This window comes from Procambarus clarkii, chromosome 45, assembly GCF_040958095.1.
Source record: "Procambarus clarkii isolate CNS0578487 chromosome 45, FALCON_Pclarkii_2.0, whole genome shotgun sequence".
NCBI classification, from domain to species: Eukaryota; Metazoa; Arthropoda; class Malacostraca; order Decapoda; family Cambaridae; genus Procambarus; species Procambarus clarkii.
Genome location: NC_091194.1, coordinates 29134001 through 29157809, shown reverse-complemented (window position 1 = coordinate 29157809; position 23809 = coordinate 29134001). Strand labels below are relative to the sequence as shown.

At 38.0% G+C, this 23809-nt stretch overlaps 1 protein-coding gene across 1 annotated transcript in view; it reads left to right on the top strand.

Moving 5' to 3' along the window:
• The window catches only part of LOC138349749 (extended synaptotagmin-3-like), a 493790-nt gene extending 471059 nt beyond the window's left edge, over positions 1-22731 (top strand). The window contains exons 13-14 of the mRNA XM_069300993.1: positions 18450-18573; positions 22671-22731. Of these exons, the coding sequence (XP_069157094.1) occupies positions 18450-18573; positions 22671-22687 (141 nt within the window). The 3' untranslated portion in view covers positions 22688-22731. The remainder of the gene's footprint in view (positions 1-18449; positions 18574-22670) is intronic.
• The last annotated feature ends 1078 nt before the right edge of the window (positions 22732-23809 follow it).

Below are 23809 nucleotides of genomic sequence, written 5' to 3'. Positions count from 1 at the left end.
CCAATTTCTTCATCCAGCCCTGCAAATGTAGGTAAGTCTAAAGTAGGTAGACGAACCTCAGGTAATTGATTACTGGATTGAGACGCAGTATTATTTGCATTAGATTTATATTGTTTTACTATATTGGATATTACATCAATTTTATCTTGAGTCTCATCTTCATACTGAGAAATATCTGCTAGAATTTGATCTATTTCATCAGGATCAGTTTCAGTTGCATTCAGTAGGTTGAGATAAGACTGGCTTGTAGATCTAACTTGATCAAATTTGAGATCAGCTACTCTCACTGATGTTTCTAGTTGATAGTAATCAATGGGAGTTGCTTTAGACAAAGTATCAGACTTATTAATTAGTCTGGGTAAATGACCTTTAAGTCCAATATAGGTTCTCCTTAATTGTTCAGGAGTATCCATGGTGGCTTTAAGTCCAAGTTTCATATGACTTGAATAAGTATTACTAATGAAGCTTGGGTACTTGCTCATTAGTTGACAAGAAATATTGAGTATAGCCTAAATTAATCTGGCTAAATTACACTCTACCTCACTCGAGGTTTAATGTACCTACCTAACAATAAGTAGGTAAGGATTTTGAGCAGTGCTTGAATTTCACCATTAACTTTCTTCCAGCTAGCTCTTCATTATCACCATTAGATGTAATGGTGATCATTCAGCAGCACTCAAAATGCATACACACAAACAATGAGTACACAAATAATTAATACGTATATACTCTAATCAGAGTTACTATAAGTTTGAATCCTACTCTTGATAGGGTCAGCACAAGAATGAATAATGTATGCACTACTGACTAGTCCAAGACTAGTTGTAAGAATTTCTACCTAAGAAACTACGAATTTATTTAGTCTGCATTTGTGCAAAACTCAGCACAATCACAGCCTAAATGCCTACCTAATAAAGGTTGGCATAGATTAATTTGTGGTGCAATAATGTGAATATATAGTTGTGCTGTGTTTTTGTTTTTTTTAGATTTTATAGTTTAAATAAAGGTGCACTTGCACACACAGGTGAAAATACAATTATGTACAATTAATTTGGCTTGCCAGCCACAGCCTTTTATGGTGGTTGATTGTGTTGATCAATTTGTCAACTACATGTGACCTAGACTCACCTGACAGGTGTACACCATCTCTTGCCAGGTTTTGCATGTATGGTCTGGCTGTAAATTGAATGTAAGTTACGAGCTGTTGCTCCTGGTGACCTGAAGATTCTTACCTCAGTGTGAGGTATAGGTCTGAATGTTGTGGGCAATTGGCTGTGTCCCACTAGTGCTTCTTTATACATGAGGTATAATCAGCAAATAAATTGGTGTGAATTAGGCTAACCTATGTGGTACACTGCCGGAAGCTACAATTAATAAATGGGGTTAGTCTAGACTACTTCACACGGTGACTAGTTATGACTAATTAGTATAGATCCAGTTCGAAGGACCAAAATGTTGGTTTGTCTGGGGCTTGAACTCATATTTTAAATTATTTGATTATTATGTTTAAATAAATCGAAGGACCACCCACTTTTGAGAAAAGAGGGAAAACGAATAATGGTGATTATTAGATTGACACTATAGAACCAGTGCCTATGGATAATAATTAAATGAATAATCACTTGAAATAATGAATAGACTGTATTATTAATTAATTAAAGTCAAAGCCTCAAATATCAACATTGAGGGGGTATTTCTAGAAGTTCATATATATCTAGGAACCAGTGTGGTTCGTCACTAGTTCATTGTTGAGTTAGTAACATAGCAAATCTAAACTAAAATAGATTCAAAGATACGATACCTCAAATAATGAATATTAAAGATTATGAATTATTGAGCAACAGTGAGAGTAAACACCTTAATTACCAAATCATAAATTCTGGCAATAAATTATTTACTGTAAAGATCCTATATGAATTATATTGAAATCAGTAATAATCTTACCTAAATTTATATGAAATAGGTGTCTTAGCTGTAAGACGACTTCTGTAATTCCATTTCGTCATTCATCCTCGTGGTCAAAGGATCCCAATAAAGAAAGAACCCGAAGTGAATATCACGAATGAAGAGAAACAAGTTGTCGTCTCCTCGTATACATGCTTCAAGCCCTTATTAAGTTTATTATTACATGCTGCAATCAGGGAAATTTAAGTAGCATTTTATTAGGCTACGAATTATTTCAAGTATTCATTAAATTTGAAATAAATGAAGAAAATCAACTAACGTTGTGTGTTTGTTGTTCATTCTTCGTTACGACAGACTACCCACAAATATACAACCCAGAGTAATGCATCAAACAAGACTGGTATACTTAACATGAGCATATTAAATACTAAGGTCTGCCGAAACAGCGTCTGCCAGTCCCAGGCGTCCACTGCTGTGCACGCGTAATTACGGGCTGTGGCTTCAATTGTTGACGCGTTATTCACTGGCAAGGCACTGTAGAACACGTGGGGAGGTAATTGGTGACTATTGGTGGAGTTGCAACGTAATTCTTGTTGGAAATCTCTTCAGTCACTACCACACGTCTCGCCTCTCTGATCGCCAGGAATGCCTCGTGTGCAATGGCATCTCCGCCCTCCCTCAACCTGTCTCCCGCATTCACAACAGAAATTACTAATCACAGATAATTCTTTTCCGCGTAATTACTGATGTAATACACTATTGAGAACTGGGTTGCAATTATAGGGAATTAAATAATATCATATTCTCGTTAAATGGTGTTAAATGAGAAATGGAGAGGATGTCTATTCCCTCCATATCATTCGTATGAAACAGATGAAACTGCTACAAGATAATAATTTCAGTTAATAACTCTCGGTTTTGGATTATTGGGAGTTATATTATCCGTAGTTAATTATTACACAGAATACTGATAATCTTAGAGAACCACATTCAATTCTCTAACATATTGGTAATAAACATGTCTAGATAGACATTATCTGACGCATTTTTGCTACTCGATGTCGTGAGAATTCTAGCATTAATGCGCGGATAAAGAAATTTTAAGTTAGGTTGACACTACCGTTAGTGAAATTAATAACTACTGTAGTTAGTATATAATAATGATGTATTATAATACAATGGTAGTTTGTTAGTGTTGGAAATTTCCAACAAAAAGTCAAGCTTCATATATCAACATAATTACCAAAACCTTGCCTCTGTGGTATTAATCTCACAGTACTAGAAAATCAGTTACTAAATACAATATGTCAAGAGGATAATGCACTGAACAGTAATGAAATTGATATATTATACCATACATTCTAGTCATGCATCAGATATATATATGTATACATTCCACATCATAATGCACATAGTATGTCTAATACAGGAATACATAGTATTCCATACTATAGACATATAATGGTATTTTCTAGATACATGGCATTAGGCTTGAGCTATTAACTCTACTTCAAATATCTCCACAAATACATGGCACAGACATATGGTAATCTATTTAAATAAAATGGAAATGTTTGTTTGTGCATAACCGCTAATCTCCGAAAGTTCTTCACAGATTGCTTTGAAATTTTCACACAACGTTCCATTCGCATCCAAGCAGGTTTTTATATACATACTATATAGATGTCACGTCTGTGATGGTAAAAAACATGCTTTTTCATGAAGAACTGTGTTTTACATGTGTCTTTTCATTTGAGGGAAATCTTCGAAACCTCTTTACCGATTGCTTGGAAATTTTGACACAACGTTGCATTCGAATAGACGCCTCTTTTTATATATCTACTATATACATGCCTCACCTTGTGATAGGAAAAAATTTTTTTTTTTTTAAACAGGTCCATCTGTTGGACTTAAGAGCAACACTTACTAATCTCCAAAAGTTCTTAACTGATTGCTTTGAAATTTTGATAAAACGTTGCATTCGAATAGTCACGTCATTTTATATACCTACTATATAGATGTCATCCCTGTGACAGATAAAAACATGCATTTTTGAAAAACAGCGCCATCTGTTGCACATAATAGCAACATGCACGCTATAATAAATATGCCACGAATCCCATTTCAATGTTTCTGATTGCATTAATAAAATTTTATTTTCGTAGATTTCGATTTATTGGATTTTTTATTGAATTATTTTGTGTAACATTGTGTTGGAATTGAGCTGTATTGTTTAACATACCGTTCATTTCCTATGTATAAGTATAGATGCCACTTCTGTGACAGGTAAAACTTTGATTTTCTTGAAAAACAGTGCCAGTGCCAGTTGCATGTAAGAGCAACACACATGCTATACTAAATACGTTACAATTCCATTTCAATTTTTCTGATTGCATTGATAAATTTAATTTTCATAGATTTTGATTTATTTTCATTTTGATTTAATGATTTTGTGTGAATTGCGTTGGAATTGAGTTGTGTTCTTTACAATACCGTTCATTTCATGAGTATAGTTTATTTTTATATTTTTGGTCATTTTTTCATTTAATTTTTTAACTGTTTTTCTTTTATTTCAGTGATGGGAACATCAGATCACTTGATGTTCCCAATTTTCTGATGGGAACATCAGACTATTTGGGAAGGCATCGGACGAGGGAGTGAGGAATGGTGGGGATGACAAGGGGACGGAAGTGAGATATGGTGGGGAGGACGAGGGGGTAATGGTGGGAAGGAAGAGGGGATGGTGGAGTGGGAATGGAAAGGAGGACGAGGGGACGGTGGAGTGGGGAATGGTTGGGAGGCCGAGGAGTTGGGTGGGTGGGGGGGGGAATGGTGGGGAGGACTGGGGGACAAGAAAGGTTGCTGTGGCTCAGCAATGTACATGCATTGCTGAGTCACAACAACACGTGGCCAGTTACTGCTAGTGATACATAATATGTTTAGGTATAACAAACATACAATGCCAGTATGTAATATATTCTAGATTATTGTCAAAAAGAGATACTAGATTAGCCTAGTATCACAAATAATATTTGTGATACTAAGCTAATCAGCCTGGATATCACTATACAGTATAAACTCATCACACACCAGCCACAGTATGATCATACTGGAGTATATGTAGTCATAACATCCCTACATCGCAAGAAATGGGTATAATGTGAGACACAGTGTATACATTCTTTCTGACGTAGACTGCAAAATAAAGACATGAACATAAATATATTCATAATATACTACTTACATTGACTAATGATATGGGTTCAATACAACCAGATTTTTACATTTTGATAATTGTACAGCCTGCTACTCCAGATTCCAGGTAGGAATAGAAGAACGATCTTTGGAATCATTAACTAAGAAAACAGGATAAGTCAGTTATCAAAAGTAAATATATATTTATCTTTACTTCAATAAGATTAATCTCAGAAACGTCAAACTGGTTTCCAGCTTTCCACCAGCAGCTGAAATAGGAAATAGGAGGACACTCTTGGGTCTACAGAAGCACTTAGTTCAACTGATTGACAAATGTCAAACAATAACTAGTCAACCACTTCCTGATTTAGTAACTCTGTATAACAGGGTTAAAGCTGCTGTGGGCAAATTTGAACAGATCAAATGCCTTTCTGAAACGTATTTAAGCAGAAAAGCTAAAGCAGATCTAAGCAAAGATGAACATCAGGATATCATAGCTGAATCAGCCATCTATGAAGTCACAATACAGGATCAACTAAACCCTTTACTCAAACTTGTATCAGTAGGCCAGCCACGTGTGAGCTCATCCAATTTGGTTGATACCTCAAAAGCCCCACATTTTGAAGCCGAGCTCCCAAAGGTACATTTACCATACTTTGAGGGCAAGGATGAAGATGAATGGGATGCCTTCTTGAGAGCTTTTGATTCTATAATACATTCCAAACCTTCTCTTTCGAAGGCTCTTAGGAAGGCTACTAAATTTCTATATCTGCAAAGCTAATTAAGAGAAGACAAGAGGCTAGGCAAGTTATAGCAAACATGCCATTAACAGACAACGATTATGACCTAGCCATACAGTTATTACATGATAACTACAGTGATAAGGAGACTGCAGTTGAACGCCTCTCATATAAATTATTGGATTTACCCTCTCCTAATACAATATATGAATCACTACAATCATTTTGATTGTCAATAGAATCGATCATCAAAGCCCTCAGTACTAAATACCTGCAGGAGATACAGAAAGGCTTATTAAGTTAATTATTCAAAGGAAACTTCCTAATGAGATTATAAACAGCCTATGCTTCACTTATAACACTAATATTTTATCACTGAAACAGATCTTAGCTGGGCTTTGAGCTTACATGCAAAGATTACGGAGCCGAGGGAAACTTGTTGGAAATTTCCAACACTAATAAACTACTATTGTATTATAATATATCATCATCATTATATACTAACTTCAGTAGTTACTAATTTTACTAACGATAGTGTCAACATAAATTAACCATTTCATCTGCGTATTAATGCTAGAATTCTCATGAAATCGAGTAGCAAAATTGCGTCAGATAATGTCTAGTTAGACACGTTTATTACCAATGTGTTAGAGAATTGAATGTGGTTCTCTAAAATTATCAGTATTCCATGTAGTAATTACCTACGGATAATATGACTCCCGATAATCTAAAACCGAGAGTTATTAACTGAAATTATTATCAAGTAGCAGTTTTATCTGTTACGTACGAAAGTAATGGAGAGAATGAAAATCTTTTACATTTCTCGTTTAACACCATTAAACGAGAATATGATAATATTTAAGTCCCTATAATTGCAACCCAGTTCTCAATAACGTATTACATCAATAATTACGCGGAAAAGAATTAACCGTGATTAATAATTTCTGTGGTGAATGCGAGAGACGGGTTGAGGGAAGGCGGAGACGCCATTGTACAGGAGGCATCCCTGGCGAGAAGAGTGGCGAGACACGTGGTAGTGACTGGGGAGTTTTTATCGACAAGAATTACGTTAATACCCGTTTAATAGTCAACAATTACCTATTCACGTGTTCTATAGTGCCCTGCCAGTTAATAACACGTCAACAATTGAAGCCACGACCCGTAATTACACGTACACAGCAGTGGACGCCTGGGACTGGCTGACGCGGTTTCGACAGACCTTAGTATTTGATACGCTCATGTTAAGTATACCATTCTCGTTTGATGCATCATCCTAGATTGTATATTTGTGGGTAGTCTGTCGTTATACAGCATGGATACCTAATACACAACGTTAGTTGATTTTCCACATTTTCTCTGTTTTCATGAAAATTTGAAATAATTCGTAGCCTAATCAAAGGCTACCTAAATTTCTCTGATTTCAGCATGTATACGAGGAGTCGACAAGCTGTTTCTCTTCATTCGTGATATTCACCACGGGTTCTTTCTTTATTGGGATCCTGTGACCACGAGGATGAATGACGAAATGGCGTTACAGAAATCGTCTTACAGATAAGACATTTATTTCGTACAAATTTATCTAAGATTATTACTGATTTCAATATAATTCATATAGGATCTTTACAGTGAATAAATTATTGCCAGAAATTATGATTTGGTGATTAATATGTTTGCTCCTACTGTTGCTCAATAATTCATAATCTTTAATATTCATAATTTGAGTTATCATATCTTTGAATCTATTGTAGTTTAGATTTACTATGTTACTAACTCAACAATGAACTAGTGACGAACCACACTGGTTCCTAGATATATATGAACTTCTAGAAATACCCCCTCAATGTTGATATTTGAGGCTTTGACTTTAATTAATTAATAATACAGTTTATTCATTATTTTCAAGTGATTATTCATTTAATTAGTTTCCATAGACACTGGTTCTCTAGTGTCATTCTAATGATCACTATTATTCGTTTTCCCTCCTTTCTCAAAAGTGGGTGGTCCTTCGATTTATTTAAATATAATAATCAAATAATTGAATATATGAGTTCAAGCTCCAGAAATTCAACATTTTGATCCTTATCGAACCGGATACAATCAATTAATATTAAACTATATTGGTTCTCAGAGAACAAAACAACATTTTGGTCCTCTTCGAACCGGATAGATAGCTTAAAATCAAGGTATCCTCAATCATTATTAATTAATCACTAACACCAATTATGTGTTAACCATTATTGGGCTATACAAATATTTCAATTTACGGATGTCAGCAGACTGTCCATTATAGCCTAAATCAAATTCAATCCATAATTACTGATTAACTCAAGTCAGTGAATTCATTAACATTTTAGGATCCAGTATACTAATACAAATTACTGATCCCATACTAATTAATCATTACTAACCCTGATAACATTATATTCCACAATTAGGAAGTACATTCAGGTGTTAAATATTATTTACGGCAGTAGAATACTTGCCAAACACAATTAATACACTTGTGTTCATTTAATTTCTTATACACATAATTTCTACCGGTATATATATTATATAAAATTACAAAATCCAAAAACATAGCACTATTTACACATTATTGCACCACATTTATTGTAGTTATTATGCCAACCCAACAGAGGTAGGATATTTCAGACTGACATGGTACTAAGATTTGTACAAATTCAGTCTACACCATTAGCTGCATTAATAGGTAGGATTATTACCTAACTAGTACTGTTAGACAGTGCTGGTGCAATATTAATTTATGTAGTGCTGACCCAAATGGGTGGGATTAACCATTTAATGTGTAATTATATTTTATTACATAATTTCTACGTACATCTTTGAGTGTTACTGTAAGTTCACTACCCATCCAAGGCTGATTTTGAAGAGCTAAGCTAAGGAACACCTGTAGTGATACCAAGGCACCACTCAAATCTTAGTTGCTTATTATTAGGTAGGTAGCTAACCTCTAAATGAGGTAAATTACAATCAGCCTCAAGAAAATATCAGGCTGTCAATAATTATACCTACTCTACATAAAGGAGCAAGTACCATAGCTGTCCAAGTAGCTATATAAGCCCTATAAAGCTCAAACTTACAGCCAGAACGGCTACTCCAGAAAAAAACTGGAAGAATCTTGAGAGGTCTTCAAGACCACCTGTCAAGACTACTTGACAAATGTGACAACTGTTTAGGGACTAACTCAGTTGACGTCTTCAGGCTAAAAATTTCCACAAATAGGGCTAGCCAAAAATATGACTATGTAAAGGTTATAATCGAGTCTTATAGGAACATACTCCTTGTCAGTAATACTGACCTAGACGAATTGTGTCTGATAGAATCTGATCTTGCCGACTATGAAGATATAATTCAAGACAAGTTAGATCAATATAACAAAGTGCTTGCGACACAAAATGTTCCTGAGTGGTTAGAACATTTTTTAGTAGACCTACACCCGAGCAAGCACCCAGCTCAGATGAAATACATGAGCTACCTCAAAATGAGGAGAATCCTCTAATCAATACTGATCACTATACAGGATCAACAACTGAAGTTCAACCTTCATTTTCTACCATCTCATCCAATACAACTTCACGTAATAATTTATTCACAGAGTCTGATCAATTTTCAGACAGCTCTTCTCAATGTTCCCTGGATTCTATAAATTCAATGCATGAGGCTACTGAATTAACTAGCTCCTCACAGGAACCCAGAGAAACAAGTGAAGCTGCAGATGAAACTCTTAGTGAAGCTGTAATAATCAGTGAATCTGAACCAGAAAATGATAAAGCTAAATCTGCAGCAGCAGCCGAAGCTGTAATTAAAGCTGATGCTAAGCAAGAAGCCTTGAGCAATACAAGTAAGGGTCATAATTACTCACACCAGCCTTCTAGAGCAAGTGCTAACAATGAGAAGACTGTTATAAACCTTGTACACCAATTACTAGATTTATCTCCACCAGAACAATCAGTTGACTCTTTACAAGCCTTTAGTTTTCAGCTTGAGTCACTGTTAAATTCCTTCAGTAAAGAGGTGGATCACCCAACTGCTGAGTGGATGACTAAAATTATCATCCAGAGAAAATTGTCTGGTGACGCACTCAATAAATTATATGTATACCAGAATGGTAATGTCCTGTCAATGCAGGATATATTTACAGGTTTGCGCAATATAAGCAATCATTCAGCAAACCAGGCACTTAATGCCTCTTCTGAATGCACCGAAACTGTACCAACATCAGTTTCCTTACCTGGAACTCCTAAAGTGACACTGTCACCAGGTAACAGGGTACTAATAATCGATTTAATAACAATAAGTCAAACACTGATTCATCAGTAAGGCCCAAGTGCCCCACAGGTGCTCCTAAGAGACCTAATAGTCCAAAGAGCACTCCCAAGAGCCCAGTAATTGCTCCCCAGAGTACACCAAGTACTCACAAGAGAATAAATAACAAGCAAATGCAAGCAGCAAAACCATCACAACATGCAGTTACTGTTTTACCCAAACAGGTAACCCCTAAACGAGCTGTAGGATGGGGAATATGCTTGTTTTGCAATCAAAAACATTCTCTGTACAAATGTACTAATTACCCTAATGGAGACACAAGAGTCAGACGACTCAAACAGTTACACAAATGTACTAGGTGTCTCAAATCACATAATGTTAATAGCTGTGACACCCCACTGAACACCTGCAATAGGTGTAGAAGGGGCAAGCATCATGCTGCACTGTGCAAATTTGTCAAGACAAATTATGTCAATCCTAGAATAGGAGGTAGAGAATCTACACCAGTACAGTGCTGCAAGGTGAGATGTGTACAGCGTAATTTCACCAGCATCTCAAGTGGATACAACTTTGCCTACTGCCCAACTTCAAGTAAAGAACAAAGGAGCCAAGATCACCACTCGTGGATTATTTGATCAAGGATCCCAGAGAACTTTCATTACCCAGAAAACGGCAGAGACACTCAATTTACAACCAATCAGACAGGTAAAATTAAACCTGTCAGGGTTTATGATAAATCGAGGAACCCATGAATACTCAGTAGTTCAACCGCTTGTACGACTAGGTAGTCATGCCAAGGCTATCCAAGCCATTGTTGTAGATCAAATACCTTTTGACCTAAATATTAAGGGTCTGGGGTACACAGTCCACTTCCTGCAGGAACGTGAAATTAATTTGGCTGACAACAAGTTAACGTCTGACCGCCTTAACAATGTAAATGTACTAGTATGAGCAGACTACTATTACCAGTTCATAACTGGATATGTTAAACGATTGGGCATGAATATGCTCCAATCTGCAGGTGGCTACTTACTTACCGGTAAAGTTCTGAATGTGAACAAGCCTAGATCTGTCAACAATAATAAATTAGTCAGCAGTAAATCAATTCTCCAGCAGCAAGCTAAAATGAGAAACACAGCTGAGTAATAAACCCAGATTGAATGCAGTACAATTAGTATTCGCCGAGATGTTTCATTGCTCTCAGTGGAAAACCAGTGGTCCGTACCTAAACAAGTACAAGTCACAGCGACCAAGCCATTGAATTCACTGCAGACCTAGAATTATTCTCAACAAGTAATAATTGACCACACTCAGTCTCCCTAGATAATTGATAATATTAGGCTAGAGAATCTAGCACTCCCTAGGTAATTAATAATATTAGGCTAGAGAATCTAGCACTCAATGCATCTAGCATTTCCTGAATTTAGCAATACTATGAAGTCATCAAGCAACTTCTATAATTATAAATTTACTGGGACCAAGGTCCAAAATACCTGCATTAAGGTTTGCCAAGAAAACTTTATCAATTCAATGTTTTCTGCACTAAGAGTTAGTGAAAATACTTGCATTAATTTTTGTTTGAGCTGTTTTTCTTTCGTTTCTGCTTAATTATTGTAGGAGCGCAGCACGAACAGACTTGCAAACTTACCAATACGTAAGTGAGTCTCCAGAGAACTAATAACCCGTGAAACGTTTAGATTGGGAAAATGTTACAAATTATCTTTGAATAGGATTAATTGTAGCAGTAATTAAATTTCCAGCAACCTTAGGTTTCCCTTTTGTTTAATGCATTATCATTAAACCATCAGCAATGTTACTTAACATGCTTAATGAGCTCAATATAGCTCACCTTTGAATTAACGTAATATTTGAGCGATTTAATGTTCCCCATGCTAATACGAGCACTGCTCGCCATGGCAATTGAACGCTACAATGCTCCACCTCGTTAATTCGAGTTCAATATAACTCACCCTGAGTTAGCGTAACAATTGAGCCCTTTAATGTTCCTCCATGCTAATACGAGCACTGCTCGCCGTGATAATTGAACGCTACAATGCTCCCCGCGCTAATTCGAGCACTGCTCACCAGAGAATCTACCTAGATTCCGTGCTTAGCTATTCTTCAACAAGGATCTTGCACTAATAACCCAAGCTGATCTTACAGCTCACCTGTGAATTAACGTAATAATTGAGTGCCTTATTGTTCCCCATGCGAATTCGAGCTCAATATTGCTCGCCATGATAATTGAACGCTACAATACTCCACCTCATTAGTTCGAGCTCAATATAGCTCACTCTGTTAACGAGCTCAATATAGCTCACCCTGCTAGTTCGAGCTCAATATAGCTCACTCTGTTAACTGTTAATGAGCTCAATATAGCTCACCATGTTAACGAGCTCAATATAGCTCACTCTGTTAAATCTGTTAACGAGCTCAATATAGCTCACCCTGTTAGTTCGAGCTCAATATAGCTCACAATGTTAACGAGCTCAATATTGCTCATCCTGTTCACGAGCTCAATGCAGCTCACAATGTTAATTTGAGTACATTACTGCTCACAATTTAGCTAAAGTAACTCCACTAAGAATTAGTGAGTTATAACAATTAGCTTAGTCCTCTACTTAGGTAGGTTAGAAATTTAAACCATCTATTTAGGTAGGTTTAGGGACTTTAGTTAGTGTCAACTGAGTATTAGCCTAGCCTGTACTCGCAACTAATTACAGTTGACTATACTTAAAGAGACTGATTTAATAAACTCAATTTTCATTTAAAGGTTGAGGATGTATTAATGAGTTTACAGTGTCAAGCCTATCAGCTGCAATTCAATTAGCTCATGAGTCAGAATGACTAGGCTACTGATCTCACTGTCGACTCAGAATCTTCCTTGATTTTAATGAACAAACCTTTTCAGTTCTCTAATATTACACTATTTTAGCTAGTTAGCAACTTAGTTATACCATCAGTCAGAATGACTACTGCACGGCAGTACATATTAAATCAAATTTCCTCATTTGATTTTGGGGTGACCATGATGCTGCGTGATGTTATTGTCTAGTAACTCAATAGTTACAAGTCACAGCGACCCTAGACAGTGACCTTATTGTAGTATCAGAGTCTCCTTGATCTTGAATGACCCAATAATACTTTACTGTATAATAATATAGAATACAACTTATACAATAATGTTATCAGTTCTTAGGAACTTTTTCTGAGTTTGCCTACAATTCAGCAACTACGTAATACACCATTACATGTCACTGCGACCCTAGTTGTTGAGTTTATTGTAAGCTTTAGAGGGTTCTTCATTACAGATAACTTAATCATTTATTATTTCAATGTTTAATTCATGTTCCCATAATGACTTAGGATATTATCTGTCTCTGACACATTCGGGACATTCGTTACTAACGTACTAATTTACTAATCCATAATATAACTTCGGAATGGGTACGTCAGTACTCAGAACTGCGACCCGAGAATTACCCCCCCAGAGTTATGTTGGAAATTTCCAACACTAATAAACTACTATTGTATTATAATACATCATCATCATTATATACTAACTACAGTAGTTACTAATTTTACTAACGATAGTGTCAACATAAATTAACCATTTCATCTGCGTATTAGTGCTAGAATTCTCATGAAATCGAGTAGCAAAATTGCGTCAGATAATGTCTAGTTAGACACGTTTATTACCAATGTGTTAGAGAATTGAATGTGGTTCTCTAAAATTATCAGTATTCCGTGTAATAATTACCTACGGATAATATGACTCCCGATAATCTAAAACCGAGAGTTATTAACTGAAATTATTATCAAGTAGCAGTTTTATCTGTTACGTACGAATGTTATGGAGAGAATGAAAATCTTCTCCATTTCTCGTTTAACACCATTAAACGAGAATATGATAATATTTAAGTCCCTATAATTGCAACCCAGTTCTCAGTAACGTATTACATCAATAATTACGCGAAAAAATATTATCCGTGATTAATAATTTCTGTGTTGAATGCGAGAGATGGGTTGAGGGAAGGCGGAGACGCCATTGTACACGGGGCATTCCTGGCGAGAAGAGTGGCAAGACATGTGGTAGTGACTGGGGAGTTTTTATCGACAAGAATTACGTTGATACCCATTTAATAGTCAACAATTACCTATTCACGTGTTCTATAGTGCCCTGCCAGTTAATAACGCGTCAACAATTGAAGCCACGACCCGTAATTACACGTACACAGCAGTGGACGCCTGGGACTGGCTGTCGCGGTTTCGGCAGACCTTAGTATTTGATACGCTCATGTTAAGTATACCATTCTCGTTTGATGCATCATCCTAGATTGTATATTTGTGGGTAGTCTGTCGTTATACAGCATGGATACCTAATACACAACGTTAGTTGATTTTCCACATTTTCTCTGTTTTCATGAATATTTGAAATAATTCGTAGCCTAATCAAATGTTACTTAAATTTCTCTGATTTCAGCGTGTATACGAGGAGTTGACAAGTTGTTTCTCTATTCGTGATATTCACCTCGGTTCTTTCTTTATTGGGATCCTGTGACCACGAGGACGAATGATGAAATGGCGTTACAGAAATCGTCTTACAGATAAGACATTTATTTCATACAAATTTATCTAAGATTATTACTGATTTCAATATAATTCATATAGGATCTTTACAGTGAATAAATTATTGCCAGAAATTATGATTTGGTGATTAATATGTTTGCTCTTACTGTTGCTCAATAATTCACAATCTTTAATATTCATAATTTGAGTTATCATATCTTTGAATCTATTGTAGTTTAGATTTACTATGTTACTAACTCAACAATGAGCTAGTGACGAACCACACTGGTTCCTAGATATATATGAACTTTTAGAAATACCCCCAATGTTATATTTGAGGCTTTGACTTTAATTAATTAATAATACAGTCTATTCATTATTTTCAAGTGATTATTCATTTAGTTTCCATAGACACTGGTTCTCTAGTGTCATTCTAATGATCACTATTATTCGTTTTCCCTCCTTTCTCAAAAGTGGGTGGTCCTTCGATTTATTTAAATATAATAATCAAATAATTGAATATATGAGTTCAAGCTCCAGAAATTCAACAAAACTTGGAGCACAAGATAAATCTACTAAACATATATCCTTGGACATGAACAAGAAAGTTCAGTCATGCAAGCAGAAATCAAAGCCACAGAACTCATCTTGCACAAAGTGGAATCAGAGTAATGTTGGCACATATTCAATATCACCCACAGTAAATAGCACCGTAGGAAATAAATTCCCAAGGCAGCTAAAACAATAGGAGCTACAAGCGCTCCAAAATGTTTATTGTGTCAGGGATCACATACTGTATATATCTGCACTGCTTATGCAGATTGTGCCAGTAAAATCAATCATCTGAAATATCTGAACAGGTGCATTCATTGTTTACGAGAGCACAAGTTATGTGAGTGTAACTGTCAACTGCAGACTTGCCATTATTGTCATTAAAGTGTACATCACACAGCACTCTGTGGTGATATCAACACTCATTCTAAATCACAAACAACCCATAATCAACCTGCATCTCAGGCAAAGTCAGAGAGGATAATTCCCATCAGCTGTACAAACTGTAAGGTACAGAGGGATGTTAATGCCTTAGTAGCAAAAACAATTACTACTGCAACACTACCTACAGCACAGCTGCACCTAATCAATCAAGGAGCAAGTTGATTGAATAGAGTATTCAAACAAGAGGCATGTTTGATCAGGGCTCACCAAGAACCTTTATCAACAAAAAGGCAGCTAAAGATTTATGACTTAAACCTTTAAATGAAGTATCTATAAGTATAAAAAGGTTATTTGTCCCATTCAGGTCTTCAAACATATCAAGAAGTAAAGCTTAAAGTTTGTCTAGTATCTGCCCTGAAGGGGTTGGGGATTTTGATATTTTAATATTTTATATCAAAATTTTGATATTTTGACACTGCTTAAACCTCGAAAAGAGTGCGCTGGTGTTGCACCAGACTGTTACTTGCATGCAGGCAGACAGCGTCCCCAACTACTCCAATGGAACAAACAACCGACCTCGGCACCCACTCTCCCGCTACCGTCGGTCGACCAGCAATGGACACTAGAGTGCTTGCAATTTACCTAGGAGATCACCCTGTATGCTTCTTGATCTTGGAGAGGGGTGGCACATCACATGTTTAGGGGTGAAGCCCCAACACTGGCCTCGTTGTCTTGTGCACACACACCCTACTCGAGCCGCCATGACTCCCCACGCTCTCCTTGTTTAGAAGGATCTCCTAAATCCCCCTTTCGTGAATTAGTATCTTCTGTCCATAGCCGTCTCTCTCTCTCTCTCTCTCTCTCTCTCTCTCTCTCTCTCTCTCTCTCTCTCTCTCTCCCTCCCCCTCTCTCCCCCTCCCCCCCCTCTCTCTCTCTCTCCCTCCCTCTCTCCCTCTCTCTCTCCCTCTCTCTCTCCCTCTCTCCCTCTCTCTCTCTCTCTCTCTCTCTCGGTCTTCTTGCTAAGGTCTAAGATCTTCTTCTCTACCGTACCGTATGATCTCTGATGTTTGACTAACGTCTTCGAGAAGAAAGATACGGGCCGATAAATTTCATCCTTTTGCTGTATCAATACAGCTCTGGCCCCTACATCACTAGCATCCACGAACAATGCAAACGGTGCTCCAAAATCCGGAGACACTAACACAGCCCGCCTCTGTCAATAATCTCTAGGTTTTCTGAAATGCCCCTCTCGCTATTCCGTTCCATTCCCGTTCTTATTCCTAGACATCAAACTTGTCATAGGAGTGGCTAAGGTGGAATAATTCTTACAGAACTTCCTGTAATATCCGATCATTCCTAAGTATGATCAACTTAGCAACTCCTTCCTTCCTTTCTTTGGGTTCTGGGAAGTTATCGATGGCTTCCACTTTTGATCTCACTGAAGCAACCTCACCTTGCCCTACCACATAACCTAGGTATTCCAGGTGGGCTCTCCCGAACTCACTTTTCGCCAAGTTAATTGTCATGTTGGCCTTTTCTGACCAGTCGAACAAATCCAGTAGTCGGTTCACATGATCTCTTTAGGAGTCTGCAAATAACACAATATTGTCGATGTATGTTGTACAACCCGATACACCTTGCACCACCTGGTTCATCACACGTTGGAAACATGGTCTTCTTCTAAGTGGCCCAACTTCTCTTGCACCTTGGCTAGGCTGTCCGCGTCGGACACCTTCGCTCCATCAGCCCTCTCTACTTACTGTTTCCTCCCATCATTTCTTCTTCTTGAATCCCACACGTCAAGAGATAGACATCTACCGTGTGTACCTCCTCTGTCATCCTGTTACTTCAGTTCGTCATCCTCACGCTTCAGTCTGTCGCCATCATACTTTAGTCTCTCATTTTCATACGTCACTCTCTCGTCTTCATCGACGATCCCTTCTCTCATTTCCTCAAATCCACTCCTCTGAAAAACAAAGTGTGCGTCTTAGTAGATATGATGGAGCAGCAGAAGAGGTACTTCTCATTATAACCACACAATTCAAGATACTTTTCTTCCTATTCTGGACACTTTAATCTTTGAACTGACAAAACGTTTATTTACAGACTGGAAATCTGTTTTCTGTGCTCACTGTTGACTCACCATGTTGTGCTCACTGTTGACTCACCATGTTGTGCTCACTGTTGACTCACCATGTTGTGCTCACTGTTGACTCACCACGTTGTGTTCACTGTTGACTCACCATGCTGTGTTCATTGTTGACTCACCATGTTGTGTTCACTGTTGACTCACCACGTTGTGTTCACTGTTGACTCACCACGTTGTGTTCACTGTTGACTCACCATGTAGACAAAAAGCACTACCTAACTTTCACGTAATATGTTTATAAGTACGAGAATATTTTATATATAAGCATGAGTCTCCAGCAGCCTCAACACCTCGTTGTTCCTGACTCACCACTCCATCATTAGTCTTTCCAACACTCATCTTGTTTCTCCAACTTGCCCTTTTACAAATTACACAAATTACAAAATTGAAGTGGACAATAAATTTGTATTTTGAATTCAAGCGATATTTAGCCGTAGCGCATACGAGCGAAAAGCGACGTTTGTCCTCAATCTATATACACCTCTCTCCTTGTCAATAATTATTGATATATTGTTCTGCGTATCTTAGTCTTTCCAGTCTCGCTTATATTACAGATTCGTAGAAATTCTCATTTTTACACATTACTTTGAAGAATTGCAGACAATTTTCAAATCTCTAATTATTGTTAATGCTCTCGAGTGGATATTATTAATATATTTTTTAATCAGGCTGCAGATAATGACATGCAGGAGCAGGAACTGAGCTTTCTACTGCATGAACCTCATTTGAGGTCAATGGGCAAGAAGATTTGCTTCAATAATGGCGCCTCCATCACCCTCAACTTGTCTTTTAGTAAGTAACTATAATATTAATGCATACTGAATGATGGCAGAATATTGTCAATCACATATGCTAGATAACAACAGAAGAAAACACACACCATGCTGTTGCAATGTAGGATAACAACATCAGGTAAATTGTGTATTTGTTTGTTATGAACTTATCTACGTTGCCAAATCGACTTGAAACCACAGCTGAGGGCATTCTTGGTCAACAAATCAAAAGTAAATGATTAGTGTATTGTATAATATATTTCGAAGTAATGTTTTATAACCGTGCAGGCTGCAGTCAGCTCCGGTTGACGGATTAGGTATATTACTTAACTATCCAAGTAAATACATATTGCTCTAATTAAATGGTTGTGAGAGAAGCACCTTAAGATACAGCTATTATAACATGCTCGCCTCACCTCTTGCATACCCATCGTGCAATGGTCAACTGTCCCAGACTGTAGCGTTGTGTTTACGAGTAGTCTTTTCCCCTTACTTCTAATTCAGTTTCCTTCATCTGCCTTACGAACTCGTCGTTACCTCTCCGACCAGTATGTAGGGTGGATGACTGTCAGTCATCAACCCTACACACCCAGTCAATCATCGATCATCCACACCATATGCCAATACTTCATTAAACATCAAACCGCACCATGTACTATCCATTGTCAGCCAGCCATCCCCCATGTGCAGTCAATTGTCAGACACCCAACCTATATGTCCAGCTCTCACCCCCCCCCCCACATGTTCAGTCCAATGGTAGTCATCAAATTCACACACCCAGTCCATTGTCAGTTATCAAATTCACCCACACAGTCCATTGTCAGTCATCAAATCCACACGTCCAGTCCATTGTCAGTCATCAAATCAACACGTCCACTCCACAAGTCATCTACTCCACATGTCCAGTCTATTGTAAACCTTTCTGTTATCCCATTTTAACTATTGTGGACGTCATACATCTGCCTGTATCATTCATACACTGTCTCTCACATCTATCATACAATGTATTTCAATGTGAGAATGCAACAAGCATAAAAAATACCACCAACAATGAGTGTGCATGTTGTGTCAGTACCACCAACAATGAGTGTGCATGTTGTGTCAGTACCACCAACAATGAGTGTGCATGCTGCGTGAATACCTACAACAATGAGTGAAGATGCTGGGCCAATATTACCAACAATGAGTGATGATGCTGGGTCAATATTATCAACAATGAGTGAAGATGCTTTGTCAATACTACAAAGAATGAGTATTCCTGCTGCTTTAACAACACCAACAATGAGTGTGCATGCTGTGTCAATACTACTGTCAATGAGAGTGCATGCTTGGACAATACCATCAGCAATAAGAGTGCATGCTGTCAATACAACCAACAATGAGTGTCAACACTGAATCAATACTACCAACAATGAGTGTACATTCTGTGTCAATACCACTGTTACGGCCCTCTCGGGTTGCAACTGGGTTCTTACTCTGATGTTGTTAGAGGAAGGGTATCCGGCCCCAAGCCAGTAGTGGCTTTCAAGGGATGTGATCCGTAACGCAAGTAAAATAAAAGGGTAAGGGAAAGAAAGGCAAAAACTTAATATTATAATTATCACCGTCACCAATAAATAAGATATAAACGATTACACGGGGGGGGGGGGGATATACACTATAATACATGACGTAGTCTTCCTCTGAAGACCCTGGACGTTCACGGTGCCAAGCTCTTGGTGCTCTCGTGGCCTCACGACGAATCCTTCGAGAATCTTGAGTCTACCCCGGCCACAGGCCAGCCAAAACACAGTTCCACTGGGGGCACCGTCATGGAGGCCGTCAACCACAAGTCCAGCAGATAGCTGGCAGGTTCCAAATCAGCGACGCTGGTTAGGCCACTCCACGAGCGATACTAGGGTCGCGCCCTAGTCAGGAGCCTCGTGTGATACCACAGATCACTCTCCTTTCCACAACACCCCAGTGGTTAAGCGTCTCCACCAGTCAGTCCCGGGTATGACAATCCTTCAACTGCCGCTTCACAGGCAGGGTAACACTACAGTGTTCATCCGGGGGGCGACTCACAGCTGCTGCAGCAAACACTTGATGACGAGATGACTGCCTTGGGTAGACTGATCCAACTTCCATTACAGCAGTCCCAGGTCGACTCTGTAATCAGACACGTCATCAGTAACAGGGACCCACAAAAGCACCTCACTTACAGGCTCAGACACAAACGCCCGACGTATCCACTCCATAGATGGCATTGTTGTCTGAGCACCACCTCACCAGAGGTCAGCAGCGGCTGTGTTATGAACTAATCAGGACTGGAAACTAGCCCTCGTGGCCAGTACACCTCGTCCTCACCAGGTGTCGTCGTCCATTTGGAGGGGGTTTCGGGAGCTGACCCACAGATGGCGCGGTCGTCACTGCTCCGTGCTCGGACGCTGGATTCGGGTCCGTAACAACCACCAACAATTAGTGCGCAAACCGTGTTAATACAGTGTATGGTACACTAGTAATGAGTGTACATTTTGTCAATACTACCAATAATGTGTGTGTGTGCTGTGTCATTATTACCAATACTGAGTTTACATGCTGTGTCAATGCTACTAACAAATGAACATGCATGTTGTGTCAATACTACTACCAATGAACATGCATGTTGTGTCAATACTACTACCAATGAACATGCATGTTGTGTCAATACTACTACCAATGAACATGCATGTTGTGTCAATACTACTACCAATGAACATGCATGTTGTGTCAATACTATCAACTATTAGCATGAATGCTGTAGCAATACTTCCAACAATTAGCATGCATGCTTTCGTGGTGAATTTGCTGTTAATTGTTGAGCTAAGTTGACTGTATAAATTAGGAAATTATTTAAAGTCATATAAAACTTTGGTGAGATTTAAATTGTATTTAATATTTTTAATTTTAATTTAGGGTGTCCAGTGATGTTGAGCGTTCAGATTCAGATTTAATTTCGATGATTTAATTTGACTATTTTGATCTGTGTTCCACGGGACAGTCACTTGGATGCTCATGTGCTTTGCACCAACATATTTGGTACACATACCTAAATATATAAGATACACACATATACTGACCTCGGCAACACTGCCATGGAATCTGAACTAGAACTTATTTCAAGTATTGCTATTATTCTACTCTATGTGTAATTACTGGATAGTATACGTTCAGGTTAGTATTATTTATGTTTTTAAAGCTATAGCTGGCAAAGAAGCATGGACGTAACTTTAAATCTGGAAGATCCCAATATGGCCGCTTTGACGTCTTTCCTTGATAGGTGAACATATGTTGTCAGAATTCTTCTTGTCGTCAAAATTTTGGCTAAGATAAACGTAAAGAACACATGATTATATTATAATTATTTACGCTATGAGATGATCATTAAATAACCCTACTTACTGATAAATTATATTTCATTCATCGTAACTTCACTCGACAATCTTAAACTACTTAAGCACAACCAAACTTGGCCAATATAAGAATGTACAAAGACTAATTAGGGTTTCACTTATCTATTGCTGAAGTGTGAGGCGGACAACGACCAGTTGTAAGGCCTTTGTGGTCATTTAATGGCTGGCAACAGGAATGCTCCTGTTTCCATTGGCAGCGTATGAGAGAGTGATTGTGATGCCTTCCCCTCTCATCAGAGGCTATATTGTTCAGTTATTATTGGTCATCCTCCCGGTGATAGACCAGCTTACATTAGCCAAACTGGCACTCTGGCAAATGATGGACATGCTTACACTAGACAAATTGACGGTGATGATCAAGTTGTAACATTGGTCAGTCTTCCAATGATGAACAGGTTTACACTTGTCAGCCTACCTGGGCTGGGCAGGTTAACACTGGTGTGCACATATGCTCTTCCCTACCCTGAGAAAATAATATTCATGCAGGTATTGAATTCCTTTTTTAATAAAGATTTACTATCCAATAAGTTTACTCAATCCTACCTCTCAATCAATAATATTACTCAGCCTTTGCCATTGGACATATATTTTACTAGGTTCATTGTTTTTTTAAGCTTAAACCTCAAAATATATTATAAAGTATTCTTCCTGAAGTGTTAATAGCAATTGTTAATTCGTTTTACAGATCATTTAACAAGATAATTGGTCCATCCATAATGTACGGATGTTAAGCAATGGTTTGCCGAACAAACGCAATACTGAGCTTTCCCGAGTGGCCTAATAAAGACTGCGAAATGAGCCCCAGAGATAATGTACATGAGAACATAGTTAGCAACTGGGCGCCGGGGCAAGAGTGATCCACTAACGTCTGCTTCAACATACGCAGGCAGACTTGGGGGTTGTCCTGCCACCAACAGGAAACCTGCAGCTAATGTAAAACCCCGTCGCCCTAATGTCCCAGAGGCTTGCAGGTTATAAACAGCAACGGAAGATGGACAAGATATTGATTCTTGGGATGATTTCAAACGGGAGTTCAAGTTTGTCTGTTTATGTATATGGATTCTTTCTGACTGTTTGATAATAAATGTCTAACCATGTTGGTTAATCATCTTACAAATACCAAGGCACATCAGATACAGTTTTATAATAATGTATGGCGATGAAGTATATTACTGGACTTGTTTGATGGACTGTGACTGAAATTATTGTATTTACATACACATTTATAAGTCAGTAATCATTGCTATTTAACCCTAACATTCCTAGGTTTCGCACTGTTTATTCAGATACCTCAAATTGCCGTTCATCCCTGATAGCAACTGCATATATCAAGGGAGACTGACGGTTGCATTCGAGAATTCCCTGGCCTTCTTCAGGAGAGGTTTTTCTTAGTCCGCCAACCGACGTTTGTCTTTCAAGTTCCCGGATTCTTCCCACCGCTGCACCACAGTCTAACAGTTGGCTTTGTTATTCCAAGTTCTCTAGCCGTGCTGGCGATTGACATGCCTCTCGCATAGCAGCTATTGCCGTCCTTGACATAGCCGTTCGTCGTTGGAGTTCTTCCTTGATACAGAGTCTGCACATTTGAGTAGACTCGTGGATTTGTCTGGGGAGAGTGAAGGGCCCACATTCTTTAACCCAAACGACGACTCTTTATTCTAAAGTTTAACAGTTAAACAACCATTGTAAGAAATTGGCTTTTTTAACGAAGCACTAGTTTGTCGAACAACAAATATAATCACGTAGTCCATGTTGAGCATAAAATTTGGGAAACCATTGAGGAAACTATCAGGAAATGAGAAAAGACATTAAATTCAGCTTCCC